The sequence below is a fragment of the Colletotrichum lupini genome, chromosome 4 (assembly GCF_023278565.1).
Source record: "Colletotrichum lupini chromosome 4, complete sequence".
In the NCBI taxonomy this organism is placed as follows: Eukaryota; Fungi; Ascomycota; class Sordariomycetes; order Glomerellales; family Glomerellaceae; genus Colletotrichum; species Colletotrichum lupini.
The window spans coordinates 78,171-94,873 of record NC_064677.1 but is presented as its reverse complement, the minus strand read 5'-3'; the positions used below and the strand labels follow the sequence as shown (position 1 = coordinate 94,873).

The 16,703-nt window shown below is 53.1% G+C and overlaps 4 protein-coding genes across 4 annotated transcripts; 2 read left to right on the top strand and 2 right to left on the bottom strand.

Annotated features, from left to right (window-relative positions):
• Nucleotides 1–673: 673 nt before the first annotated feature.
• On the bottom strand, nt 674–7,941 carry CLUP02_07125 (linoleate diol synthase; the record flags this gene model as incomplete). The annotated part of the gene is made up of 23 exons (XM_049286121.1): nt 674–1,268; nt 1,337–2,362; nt 2,423–3,457; nt 3,531–3,751; nt 3,809–4,471; nt 4,531–4,706; nt 4,913–4,977; nt 5,028–5,134; nt 5,254–5,353; nt 5,383–5,453; nt 5,527–5,716; nt 5,823–5,992; nt 6,129–6,262; nt 6,321–6,532; nt 6,606–6,653; nt 6,722–6,797; nt 6,852–6,897; nt 6,963–7,229; nt 7,304–7,351; nt 7,405–7,424; nt 7,490–7,591; nt 7,652–7,734; nt 7,811–7,941. The coding sequence occupies 23 exons, from the start codon at nt 7,939–7,941 to the stop codon at nt 674–676; spliced, it is 5,586 nt and encodes a 1,861-aa protein (XP_049143264.1).
• Nucleotides 7,942–8,026: 85 nt separating this feature from the next.
• CLUP02_07124 (acyltransferase) lies at nt 8,027–13,566 on the top strand (the record flags this gene model as incomplete). Its single annotated transcript, XM_049286120.1, has 19 exons — nt 8,027–8,085; nt 8,161–8,306; nt 8,332–8,353; nt 8,405–8,452; nt 8,505–8,640; nt 8,706–8,775; nt 9,005–9,092; nt 9,194–9,311; nt 9,388–9,591; nt 9,661–9,722; nt 9,788–9,827; nt 9,884–11,529; nt 11,585–11,645; nt 11,773–11,865; nt 11,953–12,268; nt 12,332–12,611; nt 12,666–12,754; nt 13,218–13,314; nt 13,368–13,566. The coding sequence occupies 19 exons, from the start codon at nt 8,027–8,029 to the stop codon at nt 13,564–13,566; spliced, it is 3,774 nt and encodes a 1,257-aa protein (XP_049143263.1).
• Nucleotides 13,567–13,682: 116 nt separating this feature from the next.
• Nucleotides 13,683–14,844, top strand: CLUP02_07123 (short-chain dehydrogenase/reductase family Oxidoreductase; the record flags this gene model as incomplete). The annotated part of the gene is made up of 4 exons (XM_049286119.1): nt 13,683–14,222; nt 14,275–14,461; nt 14,526–14,639; nt 14,702–14,844. The coding sequence occupies 4 exons, from the start codon at nt 13,683–13,685 to the stop codon at nt 14,842–14,844; spliced, it is 984 nt and encodes a 327-aa protein (XP_049143262.1).
• Nucleotides 14,845–14,993: 149 nt separating this feature from the next.
• On the bottom strand, nt 14,994–16,084 carry CLUP02_07122 (tat pathway signal sequence; the record flags this gene model as incomplete). The annotated part of the gene is made up of 5 exons (XM_049286118.1): nt 14,994–15,071; nt 15,132–15,295; nt 15,348–15,447; nt 15,503–15,633; nt 15,691–16,084. 5 exons carry the CDS (start codon nt 16,082–16,084, stop codon nt 14,994–14,996), a joined length of 867 nt encoding a protein of 288 aa, XP_049143261.1.
• Between the last annotated feature and the right edge of the window lie 619 nt (nt 16,085–16,703).

Genomic DNA, 16,703 nt, shown 5'->3' with positions numbered 1-16,703 from the left:
GCAACGTGCAGGAAATGAGTTCGGCCCAACACATGGATGACCGGTCGTAAAAAAAAGCCAAAAATAAGGTTCTCTCACTTTCCAGAATCGAACTAGAGTCAGCCGCCCCATGTATGCAAGAAATCGACACCTGCACCCAAGGTAACTAGCAGGTACTTCTTGTTGGTAGTGGCACATAGTCATCACAGCTGGACTGCGCGGTCAAAAATATTGGGACTTATTGGGAGGAGTCTGTCAAAGGGCAAAAGAAAGTATCTCTCTCATGTCTAAGATGATATAATAAAAATGGATCTTTTTGTAGAGAAACTGGCTACGATACTTTACGCTGTGACTCCTTATCTCATACAGAGTAATAGGTGCCGAGTAGTGGTTACGGTGCTGGGGTTTTTATGGTGCTCAGCCTGCTTTATGTACTGATTTTGTTATTAAACCAAAAGTTTCCGTCCGAATTTATGAATTAGACAGGCTTAGTTGTTCCTTGTCGTTAGTCCCTTGTTTCTTCGGGCACTGGTCAAAGTCTACTTAACTCACTTGCAACTGATCACGACGATGAAAAGCCAATTAAGGAATCTTTGATTAAACCCAAGTAATCGGTTCCCAGTCTCATACAGTACTCCATCATGAATAATCCTACACCCTTTTTTCGTACAAATCAAGTCAACAATTTCCCTTCTTACTCGTCCCACTCGATTCTCATCGTCGTCGGCACAGGCCAGTATGAGCTCTGATCGGCCGTCATGAAGGTGCGCAGACCCAGCCAGGGCTCATCCTTCTTGCTGGCGCCGTTCTGGTTGCTGCCAACAGGAAGACCGACCTGGCCGGGCCAGGCACCGGCAGGCATGTTCTTGAGCTTCCCACGGCCTCCGTTTCCAGTAGGCGTCTTGTCGGCTCTCCTCAGTCCCTTGAGTCCAACAATCTGCTTAAACAGACTCGTCTGCGCCACGCGGCTGATCTCCTTGCCAGCACACCAATGGGGACCGAGACCGTAGTGGACGTACGACTCGAGAGGGCGGTCGAGACGCACTTCATTGGGGGCCTCAAAGATGGTCGGGTCGCGACCGGCCGTCATCAGGTTGCACAGGACTTTTTGGCCCTTGGGGATCTTGACTTCGTACTTGGTGCCGTCGATATCGTCGTTGATCTTGGGCGTGCGCGAGGTCGGGTCATTGGGGTCCAGGAGGCAAGGAGCGTAGTCGGTAATGACCTGGGTAGTAACGGCCTCACGGTAAACAGCAACGGTGCCGCGGAGTCTGCAACCCTCCAACATGCTGAGACAACGTTAGAGGAATTTCCAACATGCAGGAAGTGTTTAGGTTAGACTTACTACTTCATCAACTTCTCATCCGCCTCAGGTGTATCCTCATGAGCCAGCTTGTAAAGAGTCTTCAGGTGGTCGTGACCCTCTCCAAGGTAGTAGTCGATGCAAAGAGCCATGACTTGCGATTGGTTCGTAACATTGGCGGTGACGACTGGCATGATGGTACCCCAAACGACCTCTTCAATGTCCTTGCCGTCAGCAAGAAGGCGCTCAATGAGATGATTTCCAAAGGTGGGAAGCGAGGCTTCTCCCTCTCTGATCTTGGCGACAATATTCGTGATCAAACCGGCCTTGGAGATGGTCAGGCAAATGAGGCTCATGAGCTTGCCCAAACCTTGACCGAGCTCTCGCGCAATCGTCCGCAGCTTGAAGCTGTTGCCAATGTCCGCATCTAGAAAAACAGACTGGAAAAGGGTGGCGACAACCACATACAATTCCTGGTCAGTGTAAACACCCAGTGGCGAGTCCTCGTTCTTGATGGGCAGGTGGAAGAGGGCAGCATTGAATCGTGTGTTTGTCAGGTTGATGACGTCCCGAACAAGATCAACCTCCCTGACGCCCTTCCTAATGGCAAAACTGTTCTGCTCCAGCAACCGAGGCGTCATATGAGTATACCACTTGAACACTTCCTTCTCCCAAGGACCCGTGATCAAAGCCTTCCTGACGAGAGTGCGGTTCTGTGTGTTGGCCTTGCCATCGCCAGCCAGACAAAAGTCCTTGCCGTACTCCTTGCCGGGCTGCGCGACCAGGTGACGGATGGCATCGCCCCAGACAACTTTGAAGTCTGTCTGGTTGTACAGAATCTCGCTGACAGCCTTGTGGGAGAAGATGGGAATCATGTTGCGCTTGGTGACTGGCTCCTTCCAGGAGTAGAGATAGGCTCTGTTGATGTCCTCGAGAATCGTCTTGTTCTCGGAGGGCACTGTGAGAGGGAAATGGGCGTAAACGCTGTTCTGCTCGAATGAGTTGGGGAAAGCGCGGAACACCAGCTTGTACAGAACATGGCTCTGGTCAACGTTGTGATCGTAGCTACACTGGTTGAAACTATTCAAAAGTTAGTGGCTATTCGAATTCATCTGCGCAACAGAAATCAGAAATACGTACCCCCAGTTGGTCAGATTCTTCGGCGTGTAGTCGACGGTGTAGAATCGGTCGCCACGAACCAGGGCAACCGCATCAGACAAGATCGCTCTAGTCATGGTGAAGCCGCCACACAACCCACTTCCGGGGGACATGGGCTGCTTAGCCTTCTCAGCAACCAATCCAGGGTACAGTTCAACCTGATCTGGAGTGCCATAGAGATATCTCAGCTTCTTGACGACTTCGGGGTCCGGGTTGATGTCCTCAAATGTCGGGTGTCTGGTGAGGCCGAAGTGGTCACGGAACTCGTTGAGGGTGGCAACATTCCACTTTCGCGCGTTCATCATACCGAGCACCTCGATTGGCTTCATAATCTCGGGGATTCTGTTCGCGCCGTAAGAACCAGCAACATCCTCGACGGACTCCTTGAAGATCTTGACCAAATCCTCTTCGCGGAACGCACCATCCTTGCCACGCTTCAGGCCGGCGAAGTCGCGCTTGACGGGGTCATCACTGATACGTCTCTCCCAGTCCCTCACAGCGTGGCCGAACTCCATGAGAGTGTAGTCCTTGACATCCTTGGTTACTCCCTTAATCTTGAGTTGCTCGCGGAACGCCTTTTCGGTCCATTTGGCATCCTTGGGGGAAATGGTGCAATGCCACCTGTAGATAAGGTTGAACTCGACAGAGACCTGGTTTCCGGTACCCTCGGGGGTCTCAGCTCTAAGAACGCTCTTGCCCTCAGTGGTACGGGGATCCAGCGCCCAGCTAGAAGGCGAGCGGTTCATGTTCAAGATGGTACGAACGTAGTCGCGAAGGACGATGCTGACGTAGAGACCGCAAGTGATGAGACGCGCTGTTTGGAAAAGGTCATTGTCAAATTTGACCCAAGCAGTCCAACTGGTCCATTCCTTGTACTCGGGGGTGCTCGTATATTCCTTGTAGGCTGGGGATTCAATCCAGTCCAGGTATCTTGGGTGACCGACTGGACCGGCTTCCTCCGGCTCCGTTGGCTTTTTGGGGGCCTCAGCCTCGGGATCGATGGCATCGCCAGGAGGTCTGTTGAATCGGTTGTTTTCATTGATGCTAATTTCCATTAGTATAGATCGAATTTCGGGATGGACTATCCAACCTTGCAAGCTGTGTAACGATATAATTGTGGAAGCGGTTGAACATCATCAGAAGAACACCGACGCCGGGAGGGAAACCAAGGACTCTCTTGGAAGAGAATGAGTCAGGCTTGAGTCTGCCATCCAGGTTTGTCCTAACTTGATCCTGCTCCTCTTGGTTGCGACCATAGAGAGGAGAAAGGTCGAGGTAGGAGGATGTCTTGTTGATACCACTGAGGCCGTCCTATGATGTCTTCGATTAGCAACCCGAGTTTCACCAGCGCGAGGGGTATTGTCTCACGGTTTGGAAGATATCATGAGTGATGATGGTAGCCAAGTAGAAGAGGAAGCTTGAGATTTTGTTGGGGTGAGGCTTGAATTCCTCGCCTCTAGCAAAGAGCATATCGAACAGAAGGCTGGGATCTGGCTGATTGGGGGTTTGATAGGTGATTGGCGGAGCTGACCGAGCATATGCTGTGCCAGCTGCGCCCATGGCCGGGCTGTGGATGTTGTTGTTGGAGCCGTCGGCTGCGCGATACTTGAACTTCTCGTCGAGAGTTGTCATAGGTGGATGGTCGATACCATCCCAAAGCTGGTTGATCAAGCCATACTCGAGTTTCTTGCCATTGATGGTGCCGCGAGGCAACTTGGCGAAAAGCTGGATGACGTGCTCCAAGAGCAAATCATTGTCGTTGATCCTGCCTTGCACAGCAGTGATGCCGAATTCGGCCAAAGTCTCGAAGTCCTGGAAGCCGAGTTTCTTGACATCTTGCAAAAGATGTGTCGGTACAGGCTGCTGCGCAGCGGTACCTGGAACTGGCTCAGGGTGCGGTGGGACTGCCGCAAGGGACTTCTGAACGAGGTTGCGAGCAGCCGCCAACTTCTCCGACACCTCCGTGAGGAGAGGCTGGTGCTTAGGAAATTGCTCCTGGGCTTGAGACATGCTGGCGGATAGTCCAGTCGACTGCAAGTTGAAGGAGAGAGAAAAGTTGAACTTGAAGGAAAAAGGAAGGTATCGTTTACACAGGCAGGCTCGGATTTGGGGCGACGGGTTCCTTCATATATGTATGTGAGCAGGCCGCTTCTTGCCCCATGGAATTGACAGCGGACAACATTGTCCGAGGCGAGCAGATATGGAATTACAGATACCCCCTCCATGACGAGGCGTAGTGGAATCGGGTGAGCCAGTAGACACTGTGCTACATGGTGTTGAGGATCAGGCTGGGATACTTTTTCTCGTTTAGTCCCCTCGTTGGCGCTGAGGTCAGCTCTCGAAGCTCCACAAGGCCGTCATGGGTTTGTGCTAGGCAATAGCGCAAGACGATGAAGCAAATGTATTCCTAGGCTTCCCGCTACTAGTTTGGTCGTCTTGTAGGGCTTCGCTCCCGAGGTACTATGGAGGTACGCCAATCATTGACCAGGCTTGGCCTGATGAAGAAGTCGACGGTGATGAAGAAATGCGTCTGTTGACTAAACATGGGAGACGATTGGCCGGGATGCGAAGCTAGGGACCAACGAACCCCCCCTGCTGTCGTGCGGCGCCGAACCAATAATGGTTGATATCGCAGGCCGACTTCTGCATCGTGGGGGCTGCGAGGGCGCAGCTGAATGTCCCCTGCGTGCCTGCCTACGACTCCGGGTATGGTGGATGGGACAACAGAAGCAGCAAAGAGTTGCAGAGCTTTCCTCTTCCGCCGAGCTAGAAGAGAACGAAAACAGCAAGCACTGTGCAAGACATGATGCTACTAGAGAAGTAGCTGAAGTCAATGAGTTCCTGATGAGGCCAGCGAGATGCGCCAATGGCCAATCATTGAAGAGGTGATTCGTATGCCAGGCCGCCTTCTTTCTTGGTGTCATGCCAGTTGGAGCGATGACTCTGTCTCAGCCGGGATTTCGGTGAATGTATGGGCGCCGGCGGGGGAGATGAGATCGTATTTGCGCGACACCTACGGATACCACAAGTATTATGAGTCGATCTCTTGCTGAAGTTGGTCAACATGTGATAATGTCGTAGGCTACCAGGGACCAATCTAGCTCGTAACTTGCTGTCTTCATTCTCGGACGTATTTGCCGTAATGCGTATGTTCCACGGGAGCTGCCTTGTTGACCCTGTTCAAGCCCACGCCATTCCCGGCCGTTTAGGGCCTGGTAGTGCATTGCGAATTGGCGGTCCCCGGTTTTTGACAGAGTTGCAGGGACTTGATAATGCCTGGAACGGTTTGGCTCGGGTCAGTTGGAGTTAACCACGGCTGGGGGGGCCGTTGTTGGAATGGTGAGAACATGTTATGCGGCCGCAACTGTGCTTACGATGTTACCGGAGGGCCCCCCGCCTGCTCTGCTGTGTTCCGGAAACAGCCTTGACATCTGAGTTATTGACAAACTGCACCGTAGCACTGCGTTTGCCCGGTGTGAGGACATATTGCAACTCTGCACCAACGTGCTTCGATAGCTCGCGGAACAGGTGAAGTCGTTGAGCCCGTTTGGTCTGTCAACTGCTTGGCGATGGGTGTCAGCACTCTGTGCAAGCCAGTCGAATAAGAGGCGCACCACCATTTCTTTTCTGCGTGGGGGCATTTGGGGCCAATGCGCAGTGATCCTCCAGCCGTCCGCCTCCATCTCACTGGACGATACATACATAGTCCTGTGCCGCTGGGCGGTGCAACAGTATCCGCATTGGCGAATGACTGGTCGTACTCAAAGATCAAGGATAACCCGCCATGGACGTCGTCACCGAAAAAGTGCACAAGATAATGATCTGGTACCCTTGCTGTCTGCTCCCGTGCCTCATTTTACAAAGACCGGCCGGACCGTACCGCCATCGATCAAACCTACGAGACTCATAGAATGCCGACTATTTGATGAGATGTCCAAGTCCTTCCGTCGGGAGGGATGGTCTCGCTCCCTTGGATTGCGGGGTCTGAGACACGGGCTACCGCAGCCGTCGACAGTTCCTTTCCGCGGATTGGAAATGGAAGGAATCCGGGGTAATTGATGAGAGGCTCTGGGCTTGTTGATGGAATTGGAACTCAAATCTCCGAGGCATTGTCTCCCAGCTTGACAAACAAAAACAACGTGATGGTTCGAACGAGGCAGAACACGCCGAATGTAAGCAAATTCTGATTGGCATAGTAGCCTCAATGGTCCGACTCAGATTGTGATGATGGGCAAACATCTCGCGTGCCTTTTGAGAGCCAGTCGAGTGCCAATTGCTGACCTGTGCAAGTCGGCTAGGAATGCGATGTTGCGATGGGGCCAGTGCACTATGGGCAGCCCGCTTATAGCAGACAGTCCTGGAGGCCATGTCAGTAGGTATACTCATAGGGCTGAGATGGTGCCTGTCGAACCTGTCTTAACCCTGCTGGCGAGCAGTCGAGTGCGTGGCCACAGAGGCTGGCTTCATGCAGTTCGGGGGAGCCGGTGCGGGATGACACCGTTCAAGACTGCAGTCAGCTTACAAGCAGCAGATGCGTGGGCACTACCTTAGTCTGTATCAATTGGCCGCTGACTGGGAGGCCTATGATATGACGCAAAGCTGGCTGCTCAGGTTGAAGACACGAGGCGAGGGATCGTAAGTTGCTTGCATAGACCGGTTGGCAGATGGGGGCCAAAGAAGAAGTGCAGTGCAGCACATGGTGCGGCGGGAGACGGGTCTCTAGGATGCCTTTTCCGGGCAAAACGTTGACCACCTGGCCGCCACCCCAATTGCTCAATACCGCTGGGGGCTATGGTGGCTGGTTTCTCTCTAGCCATGCATGGCGTTTTGAAGAGTCCCAACAGTGATTATAGAGCCTGAGACCGTTTCAGGCGTCGAGAAAGCGTGACAGAGTCTAGTAGCTATTTGTAACTGCTGGCCAGTGTTGAGAGAAGGGTGGCTAGGAATAATCGTGTGCGACTGACTATGAGGCGCTTGGCCATGGCTCAGCAAATGTCAGTCAGTCTAACAAGACGGAGAGAATGTTTACTATGGAAAAGTTTGAATGACCTATTCCCAGTTGTACCCATGAGGGATTGCGGAAGTCAAGTCTTCGCATGGTGGTAGTGCTTGAGGGCCCAGGAGTGGCAGATGATGGCGTGGGTGACCCATCTCGAACAGAGCGTGTCTGAAATGGCTATGGCTGAAGCAAGCCGACTCAATGCAGTGGACAGTATCCGTAGGTCCGCCTAAGTCCGGCGCGAGGGTTCTGTTTGCGCTGTTGGCGTGCACCAGCGAACGTCGAGCTGTTTTGTCTGGGTCGCCAAGGCAGTTCTCGGGTATGAGGCATGAAAAGGGGATTGGGGCCGGGCCTGGAGGAATGCGAGGGACGCGTCGGTATCGTTGGCGCAGGGTCGAGGCGCTATTACAAGCAATGCGACTGTTGCGGAGCGGGCTTCGTAGGGATATTTGACATTGGTCGGGTCAAGTTGTCCATTGTTGATCATGAAGAAGTGCAACATCCTGACGGAGATGGGTGGGGTGTCGTTGAAGTTGGGAATTACCTATTCACTGCAAACAACCCGGTGGTGAAACTCAATTGCCTCCATGCCTCTCCTTCCCTGGCAGCCTGGGTTGCCTGAGTGCCTGCCTGAGTACAAACCCAAGTACCTAAGTAAGGTACCTCGTCTCAGCGGGTCACCTCAGTTCAACTGGGAAGGAGGATCACCCGCCTAGGCAAGTACGAATAACACGTACCCAAGCGCGCTACCTTCCTCTCTTCTGTTGGCTTTTCCTCCAGTCATCATGATGTTCTCAACGAGTATCTATCAGCCTCGTCAAGACTTCTCTCTCAGGTACTCAGCTTCACGCATAGAGACTCAGGTCTGTGAGAAAATTGGCTGACAACCAAGATGATATTTCATCTACTCTGGCGTGGGTGGAAGGTTACGAAATTAGAGAATGAGAATGGAGATTGACTTTGAGGGTGGCATCGGCTAAGGACATTTTGAGTTTAGACTCAGGGTCTCCAGAGTCCAGAGATGAGGACCGCTGTAGGTATATAGTCTGTGGACTCGGGAAGCAGGAGCCACCAGTGGATTCCCGCCTCGGTGGATGGATCTTGGAAAGGTGGGAAGGTGGGAAGCTGCCCAGAACTCAAATCAGAAGGGGCAACGCCGGGCGTAATCCATCAGACAAGGAAGGAGCAGATGGGTGGAGATGTCTGGGGAAAGCACCACACAACAGCTGTTTCCTATTTTCTTATAGAGTTCATCCTCTGCCTCAGAATAATTGCACCACCAAGGTCAATAGAACAGAAAGAGGAAGAGAATGCAAAGGGGACAATATCTCAATTAGTAAGGTAAGTAGTATTGAGGCAAAGGTTTTCTTTCCCTTCCACTGTCTGTTCCTACTTTAGGTACCTTCCATTACGTTTCCCGTCTGTTCTGTCCTCTCGACGCTTCGTAGTGGGATAATCTGAGCGAGTCGTAGCTTCCCCATCTCATTTCATCTCATCTCATCTTGCCTTACTATCTCGTACCTACCTACCCGAAGACGAGGCAAGCACCTCGGAATCCAATGCAGCTTTTGTCGTTGTATTCGTAAAGGGCACTGCGTATTCGCGCGTTCTTCTCGCCATTGCAGACACTGCAAGTCAGGCTGCAAACACGAGGTGTGCCGCAATTCATCGTATCTCTGACTGCCCACCTGCATTGAACACTGAATGCTCCAGATGAAAAACAAAAGGCCGCTTCTGAACAACATCGCTTCCAGAAGAAAGAAAGAAAAAAAAAAGGGGGGAGTCCTCGCCCATTTATCCATCCACTCGCCGCCTTCCCCGAGTCCCTCCCTTCTCCAACACTCACTTTTCGGGCCTAGCACAACAGCCCGCGTCAGTAAGCCGCCATTCCCACTTGAGCACGCGTCCGACCTGCAAGAAGGATTCCGATCCTGCACACACCCACGAGTATCCGTACGACATCTCCAACCAGCGGCCTATTCCCCCCTTGCGGTTTTGGCGGTTTACCCCCTTGTCCCTGGGCAGATTAGCGCCATCTGTCAAGGAGCAACGCAACGCCAAGCTCGCCAAGCTCCCGCCGTCTTTGCCTTCTGGCGTCCTTTTTGCCGCCAAACCCAATTTTGAGTCGACTCAAGTCGAGTTCCCTTCTTCTGTGTAGCCGGCACGACTAGCTTTCCTTCCCCTCAACTTTTCCCTCAACCTCTTCTACGCACCTTTCTAGATCGTCAACATTCTTCGCTTCCGCCTGTGCCTCGTCGCCGAACTGCCGGCTGCTCCCGGCTCGTCCTCAGTCGTACCTCGCTGACTCTGTGGTCCGTCTGTCTGGGTGGTCTTGAAACTCTGCCGAGCCACGTCGATTGTGACATCCGACGCCTCACACGATCCGCCGTTCATCGAGTCCACGTTCAACCGACAGCCAGCCCGCCCACGATACCTAAGACTAGCGCGCCGACAACTACACATTCCGCAAACACTACCTCTCCTTTGAGCCGACGTCAAATCTTCGAAAAACTCCTCTTCAAGGGCATGCCGACGACATAGCCATCATCATCGCCATGATCCCCCTCGTCGTTCGCTCCCTCCGGGGAGCTGTCGCCCGCATCTCCCCGAGCGCATACTCCTACTCCCCTCTGGGAAACGTCAATTCCAATTCAGAACCCTCATCACCTGGTGGCTCAAGCCCTCCCGCGCAATCCAGCTCCCTGTTCGCACGATTGACGGCAATCCTTTTTTTCCTGCTGCCCTCCTTCGTCCAGCGCCGACTCCGACCCAACGACTTCAAACACCGGCGCTTATATCCTACCTCGTGGCTCGATGGTCTGCGCGGCGTTGCATCGCTGATTGTCTTCTTCTGCCACTTCACCGAGAAACATATTGGCTGGTTCACAGCAAGGGCATACGGCGTTCCCGATGAAAACGACCATGTCGCTTCCTCCCCGCTGCAATTACCCTTCTTCCGCGTTATCTTCAGCGGTCGGCCAATGGTCCACATCTTCTTCATCATCTCGGGCTTCGTTCTGTCTCTCAAGTCTTTGAAGCAGGCAAGGAAACATGACTACGATGGACTGCATCGCACCCTGTCAAGCAGTGTCTTCCGCCGTGGTTTCCGCCTGTTTCTGCCGACCACTGCGTCTACGTTCATGATCCTCGTCATGATTCGCCTGGGATGGATGGGACAGCCCTTGCCTACACTGTGGGAGCAGCTGGTGGACTGGAAGAACGCAGTGTGGAGGATTACCTTCAGCTGGCAGTGGGATATTACCCAGATTCTGCCCTATGATGTCCACCTCTGGACCATCCCCATCGAATTCTCCCACTCGCTACTCCTGTTTGTCGTTCTCACTGGCGTGAGCCGCATGAAGACGTACTTGCGTCTCGCTTCGGTTTTCTCCATCATGATCTACTGCCTCAAGTGCGGCCACTGGGCCGGCTTTGAGTTCCTGGGTGGCATGTTCCTTGCCGAGGTCGGTTTGATCGAGGAAGCTCGCCAGGAGCGCAAGGCAGCCGCTCTGCAGAACAAGGAGGCATCCGACATGGAATCCCCGACTGCGTCGGACTCGTCCTCAAGCTCCCTTGCAGTTCGCGTGTTCAAGACTTTTCTCGTCGGTAACTTGGTTTTTGCCCTGTTTGTGGCTGGCTGGCCGAACCAAAAGGCCGACATCACCCCGGGAATGTCACCACTCTGGCACAACACCATGGAGCCTTTCTTCACCATGGGCGGCGACCTCGTCTCCTTCCCCTGGTATGCCCTCGGCGCATTCCAGATTGTCATTACTCTGCAACACATCAAAGTGTTGCAGAACCTGTTCGTGACGCCACTAGCGCAGTATCTCGCAGACATCAGCTACGCGCTTTACCTTGTCCACGGACCCGTTCTCGACGTGTTTTCGCATCGCTGGATGCCGTACGTATGGGCGCTTGTCGGCGGTAGGGACGAGACTGGCGTGATTGGGCGACTCGTGGCGTGGTTTCTCGGAATTGTCTTGCTTGGTGTGCCGACCGTCTGGGGCAGCGACGTCTTTTGGAGAACCGTCGACGTCAAGAGCGTAGAGCTGGCACGCTGGATCGAGAGTCTTTGCACGCGAGACGAGTAGTCGTCGAAGTAACGAGCCACGAGGCGGACAGCATCGGATGTGACGGTGTAGATGGCATATCGGCGTTGGCGGCGTTGAATACTGTGATATGTATTATCTTATTGGTTTTCGGGTACACCTAGAGTCATGATGACATTCGAGTAAATATTATCGTACAGCTCTCAGTCATTAAGTCTCGGGTACGGTTCTCTGTGAAGCAGGTGGGAGGTGAGGAGAGGAGTTGATGCGCCCCAAGGTAGACTGGTGTGAGCCTCCTGACGTTGCGTGTTTCGATTAACAGACAGGTCGCACAAATCCAACGTAAGATGGCCGGCCACAAGGTACGAAGAAACGTGAGACGGAAAAGCTTTGGCTACACATGAAAAAAGGAGGGGGAAGCGGATGTTTTAACGAAGGAGGTTTGGAGGGACAATAAACAGCTCAAGCATCTTCGGATAGCTGTGGGTAACCGGGAAGATGGGCCGCGTGGGATGGGGAATGGGAATGGGAATGGGAATGAGATAGTGGGCAGCGATCCGCCGGACCCGGGACGGAGGCTTCATTGGGCCCGGGGAGCACTAGGCCCATCCCACCCGCTCCCCTGTACCCTTGCCAAGACCCAGAAAACACGTCTCAATGGCGTTGATAAGGAGGCTGAAGCAAGTTTAGTTGGCATGGTCAATGGCGGACGGATGAGTCGGCCTGGGCTGCGGCGATTTAAATCAGGGCGAAGGACGTTTCAAGAGCTTTTGGTTGGTGAAAAGGGGGGGATTACGAAGTAGAGGCACTAGTGAGAATATAGATCGGATACCTTAGCAGAGGCTCGAGTCTCAACTGGAGGATTGAGATGCGGTGTCACTATAGAAGCCGGTGCTCCCGTGCCGAGATGCCATTTGCCTTTTCCTACCACCCGTCACGAAGTACTCAAGGTAAAGTACAGTACCTACAATGGGCGGATAGGAACGCCCGGGAGTAAGGCAGGGCTGTGCAGCCAGGAAGCCCATTCGTTCACTTACTCCTTGGTATTTGCTCAAGTGCGGAGAATCACGCCCATGAACATTTACAAGTACAGTGAAGCAGTAACCTATCAAGGAGGAAGGTACCTAAGTACTACTGAGATTTGTTCGTTTTGTTGTTCAACACCGATTCCTAGTACTACCTTGGTGTCTGTTCCAGAAGAGAGTGCCATCGGTAGCTCATACCTGGTAAGCGCCCCGGGGGAAGTGACGGTGCTGCGACGGGGTCCGTGGGTTTCCGGAGTGGGGGACCATCGGGGCGGCCCGTCGTGTTTCAATGATTCACGGTGTCTGCGCCGGTGTGCCAAGGAATGCATGCCGTGTGGACGGGATGGGGTTCAGGTTGTCGCAAATCCGTGCTGTGTACTCCGTAGTTAAATGTTGATCCCTCTGCCTTGGGAGACGGGCACACGGAAAAGTTATGGTACCGTTTGCTCCTCCAAGACCCGGGCGTTAAAGGGGTTTCCATCTCTTAACTCCGGCTCGGGCGCCTCTTATTTACTCACGTCCTTTTGATTCGCATTAATGTCCGACAAACGAGACTCAAATATTTCGGCGATAGATGATTTGGAAGCTAAATAACAAGACGGAACTTTTGTTGATGGCATCTTTGAACCTAACGCCGACGAGATGCGTACCGCTATTCAATTCTCGTAGTAGTAAAGACCGGATGAGTATGCACTATACAGGCAATGTCATCCCACCGGGCTACATTTGGTGGCCACTTAAACCAAAGATCTTTCAGGCTTCCCCTGAATATCCATTGGTTTTGGACTTTTGTCCCTTGTGAGCTGCAACCGAACGTGAAGGATCGCAAGCTGCGGACTACAGCTTCATAGCCCCATGGTTCTCGAGATGAGTTCTGGGCGTTCGGCTCCCACTCGCCTCATGCCCATTGGGTCTGGAGTTAAGTGGCTTCTTACTTGCGTCTGCAGATTCCGGCGTTCGACTTGTACTACCACATGCGGAAGTGCCACGGGAAATGTAGATCGCCATGAAGCTTCTATAAAGACAAACATGCCACCTGTCTATAACTGATGCTGTCTCTAACGAAACATCAACGGCTTTCCACATCATCAATTCGTGCAACCATTGCCATAAAAAATTCTAGGCATTCCAGCAACCCCTCTACTACGACCAGGACACAAGAAGCCATGGCTCCCACGCTAGGCCGTGAGACAACAGGCACCGAACTCGTCGCCGAGTACGCCTCCCACATCGCCGGGAAAACAATCCTCGTAACCGGTGTGTCTCCCGGCGGCCTCGGCGCCGCATTCGCCCAAGCAGTCGCCGTCGCCTCTCCGGCCCTCCTCATCCTCGCGGGCCGCAACACCACCAAAGTCCAACAGACCGCCGACGCCGTCACCTCATCGTTCCCGGCCGTTGCTGTCAAGACGCTTGAGCTGGACCTGAGCTCGTTCAAGAGCGCGCGAGCGGCTGCGGAGACTGTGAATGGGTGGGAGGATGTGCCTCACATTGATGTTTTGGTGAATAATGCGGGCATCATGGCTACGGACTGGAGCAAGACGGAAGATGGCTTTGAGAGCCAGTTTGGAACGAATCACCTCGGCCCCTTCCTTTTCACAAACTTGGTGCTGAAAAAGGTCCTCGCTGCAAAGGAGCCGAGGGTCGTGACGGTCAGCAGCGATGGGCACCGTTTGAGCCGTATTCGGTGGACGGATTACAACTTCAATGTCAGTACTCATGCTGTTTGAATCGCGCCTAGGCTGCAGACACTGACTGGAGAGCGTGGCACAGGACGGCAAGCACTACAACAAGTGGATCGCTTATGCGCAGTCCAAGACGGCCAATTGCCTCATGGCTCTCTCACTCGCCGAGAAGCTGGGCGACAAGGGTCTCCTGAGCTTCAGCCTGCATCCGGGCGTCATCTTCACCAATTTAGGTGGCCATTTAGAGAGCTTTGATTCACTGCGTGAGTAAAGCACTTGTGAGGACGCGGTACTTGAAGAACTTGTCGCTAATCGCGGTGCGAACAGGGGAGACGGAAATCATCATGGGCACCAAGAATATGTGGACGGAGTTCCACCCAAAGACGGAAGACCAGGGCATCGCCACTCATGTGTACACTGCATTCAGTCCTGACATCAAGAGTGAGTTCATCAGCAGTGCTTCAGAGTCGCAGGTCATGTACCGGAAAGCTAATGCTGCCCAGGTCTCAACGGACAGTACTTCAATGATTGCCGCATTGCCGACCAGTGCGATGAGGAGATCTACCCTTGGGCGAACAACAAAATCGAGGCGGATAGGTTGTGGAAGTTGAGCGAGAAGCTTGTTGGCCAGGAATTCAACTACTAGTGGCCAAGGGACATGTAGTCCTGGGGCTGCAGGCGTCTCACATGGAAGTCTAGGATCTCCAACATGGCTTTGAACTCTATTCGTCATTATGTTTTAGTATCATTCATCTATCTGAATCCTACAGCAATATTACCTCTCCACTCTGGTATCTATGGCGTTGTGGGAAGGACATCACTCGGCTCGGGAGGTGCAGTATAGTCGCCAGGGAGGGTATCGACGGGAGGAGCCTGTACGTCGATGTCAGCGTGCGTTCATACTACCAAAATCAGACACCAAATTCTACTCACCTGAAGCTTCTCTGCCCATTCTTGTATCGCCTCGTAGTTCTTGCACATGTGCTTGGTGTTGAAGTCCGGGAATGGCGCCGGAGGGTCGCCGGCCCAGACCTGACCCAGAACACCAGTATCGACGTTGCAGACCAGGACTTGCCTGATGGTGTCTAGGCAATGTGCTGCCGAGGGTCAGCTATAGTTGAAGACGTTGAGAGAATGGCTTCCACTTACAAACATGGAGACGGACAATGTGCTCCTCGTTGGCGAAAGCATGCGTGCCCATCTTCTTGTAGTAGTCGTAATTGTAGTAAAGGGATTTCCGAACCAAGTTCTGTATCAATCATGAGCACCATACGTTCCACGCTAAGTCGCTGCCGTTGGCTTACCAAGCAGTGAAGGTGATGCATTCCCTCGACGTTGACGAAGAAGCCCGCGCCGTGCTTTTCTGACCTTCTTACAAAAGACATGTCGAGGCCGCTCTTCAAGCCGTCTTCAATTGATATGACCCCAGCGCGATCTCGAGATTATTAGCTACCAAGGTAGGCGAGAAGCCATGAAAATGGATGTTACTCACAATCTACACCCATTGACTCCCACGCCGCATCAACCTCTGGCGAAGCTTCCTTCCTAAAGATATCTTCCTGTAGGAACGATCCGTTGAAATGCTTCCAGTTGTATTCGACATCCACGTCTTTCAATACCGGCGACCATTGCGTCGTGTGAGCAGCACAAGCGCCATCTAGATCCGCTGTAGTCGATCTCATATGGGCACCCAAGTGCATGGAAAAGAGGTTCGAAAGGGCGAAGACCAAAACTACAGCTGCAGTCCTCCTCCAATCTCGTCTCCTCTGTGTATCATGTTGCCTCGCGTCGGGAACAGATTGCAGGGACTCGAGATCCTCTTCGGACTCTTGCACACGGCCAGCGAGCAGCCTCGAGCTCGACTCGTCTTCCTTTTCTTGCATCATGGTTTCGACAAAATTGGTATCAAGACGTAACAGATAGAGACAAAATAAAAGAACCGCCAGCAACGCGTCAAGAAAAAACTTGAGAGAGGGGAAGGATATGGAGCGATCGTGATCCAAGGGAAGTTCGTCCGAGGGAGCAACGGGCAAGACGGACTACCCAACGATTCTTGTCTGACATGAGGAATGCTCGCTAGCCTTCCAAGCACGGCTCACACATGTCCCTGTAGCTAAACAAAACGATGAGGCGTCTGTATATTTGGTGCGCCGTCAAGGTTGCCACGCGATTACCGAAAGCAGCTGGAATGCTCAAAACTCAATCGCCCGCCAACACTACCACACGAATAACATAACCCCCACCTGCCACGATCCAAGACACCAGAATTGGTACCTATCAGAACACGGCATCCGCGGCAGGAATGTCGCCGTCGATAGTTTGGCTGCAGCTGATCCGCCGGCGCATGCGGCTGATGGTTGCGCGAGGAGGGGAGGCAGCTACGCCCACGCAGCGAGGGCAGCGAGGCGAGAATTGCTGCCCGCCGGTCTTGCTGGCATCCCAGCAACTCACACGATGCCAAGGCTGGGAAATTCGGCACGAACTCTTTCTCTGTCCCAGGAAAGA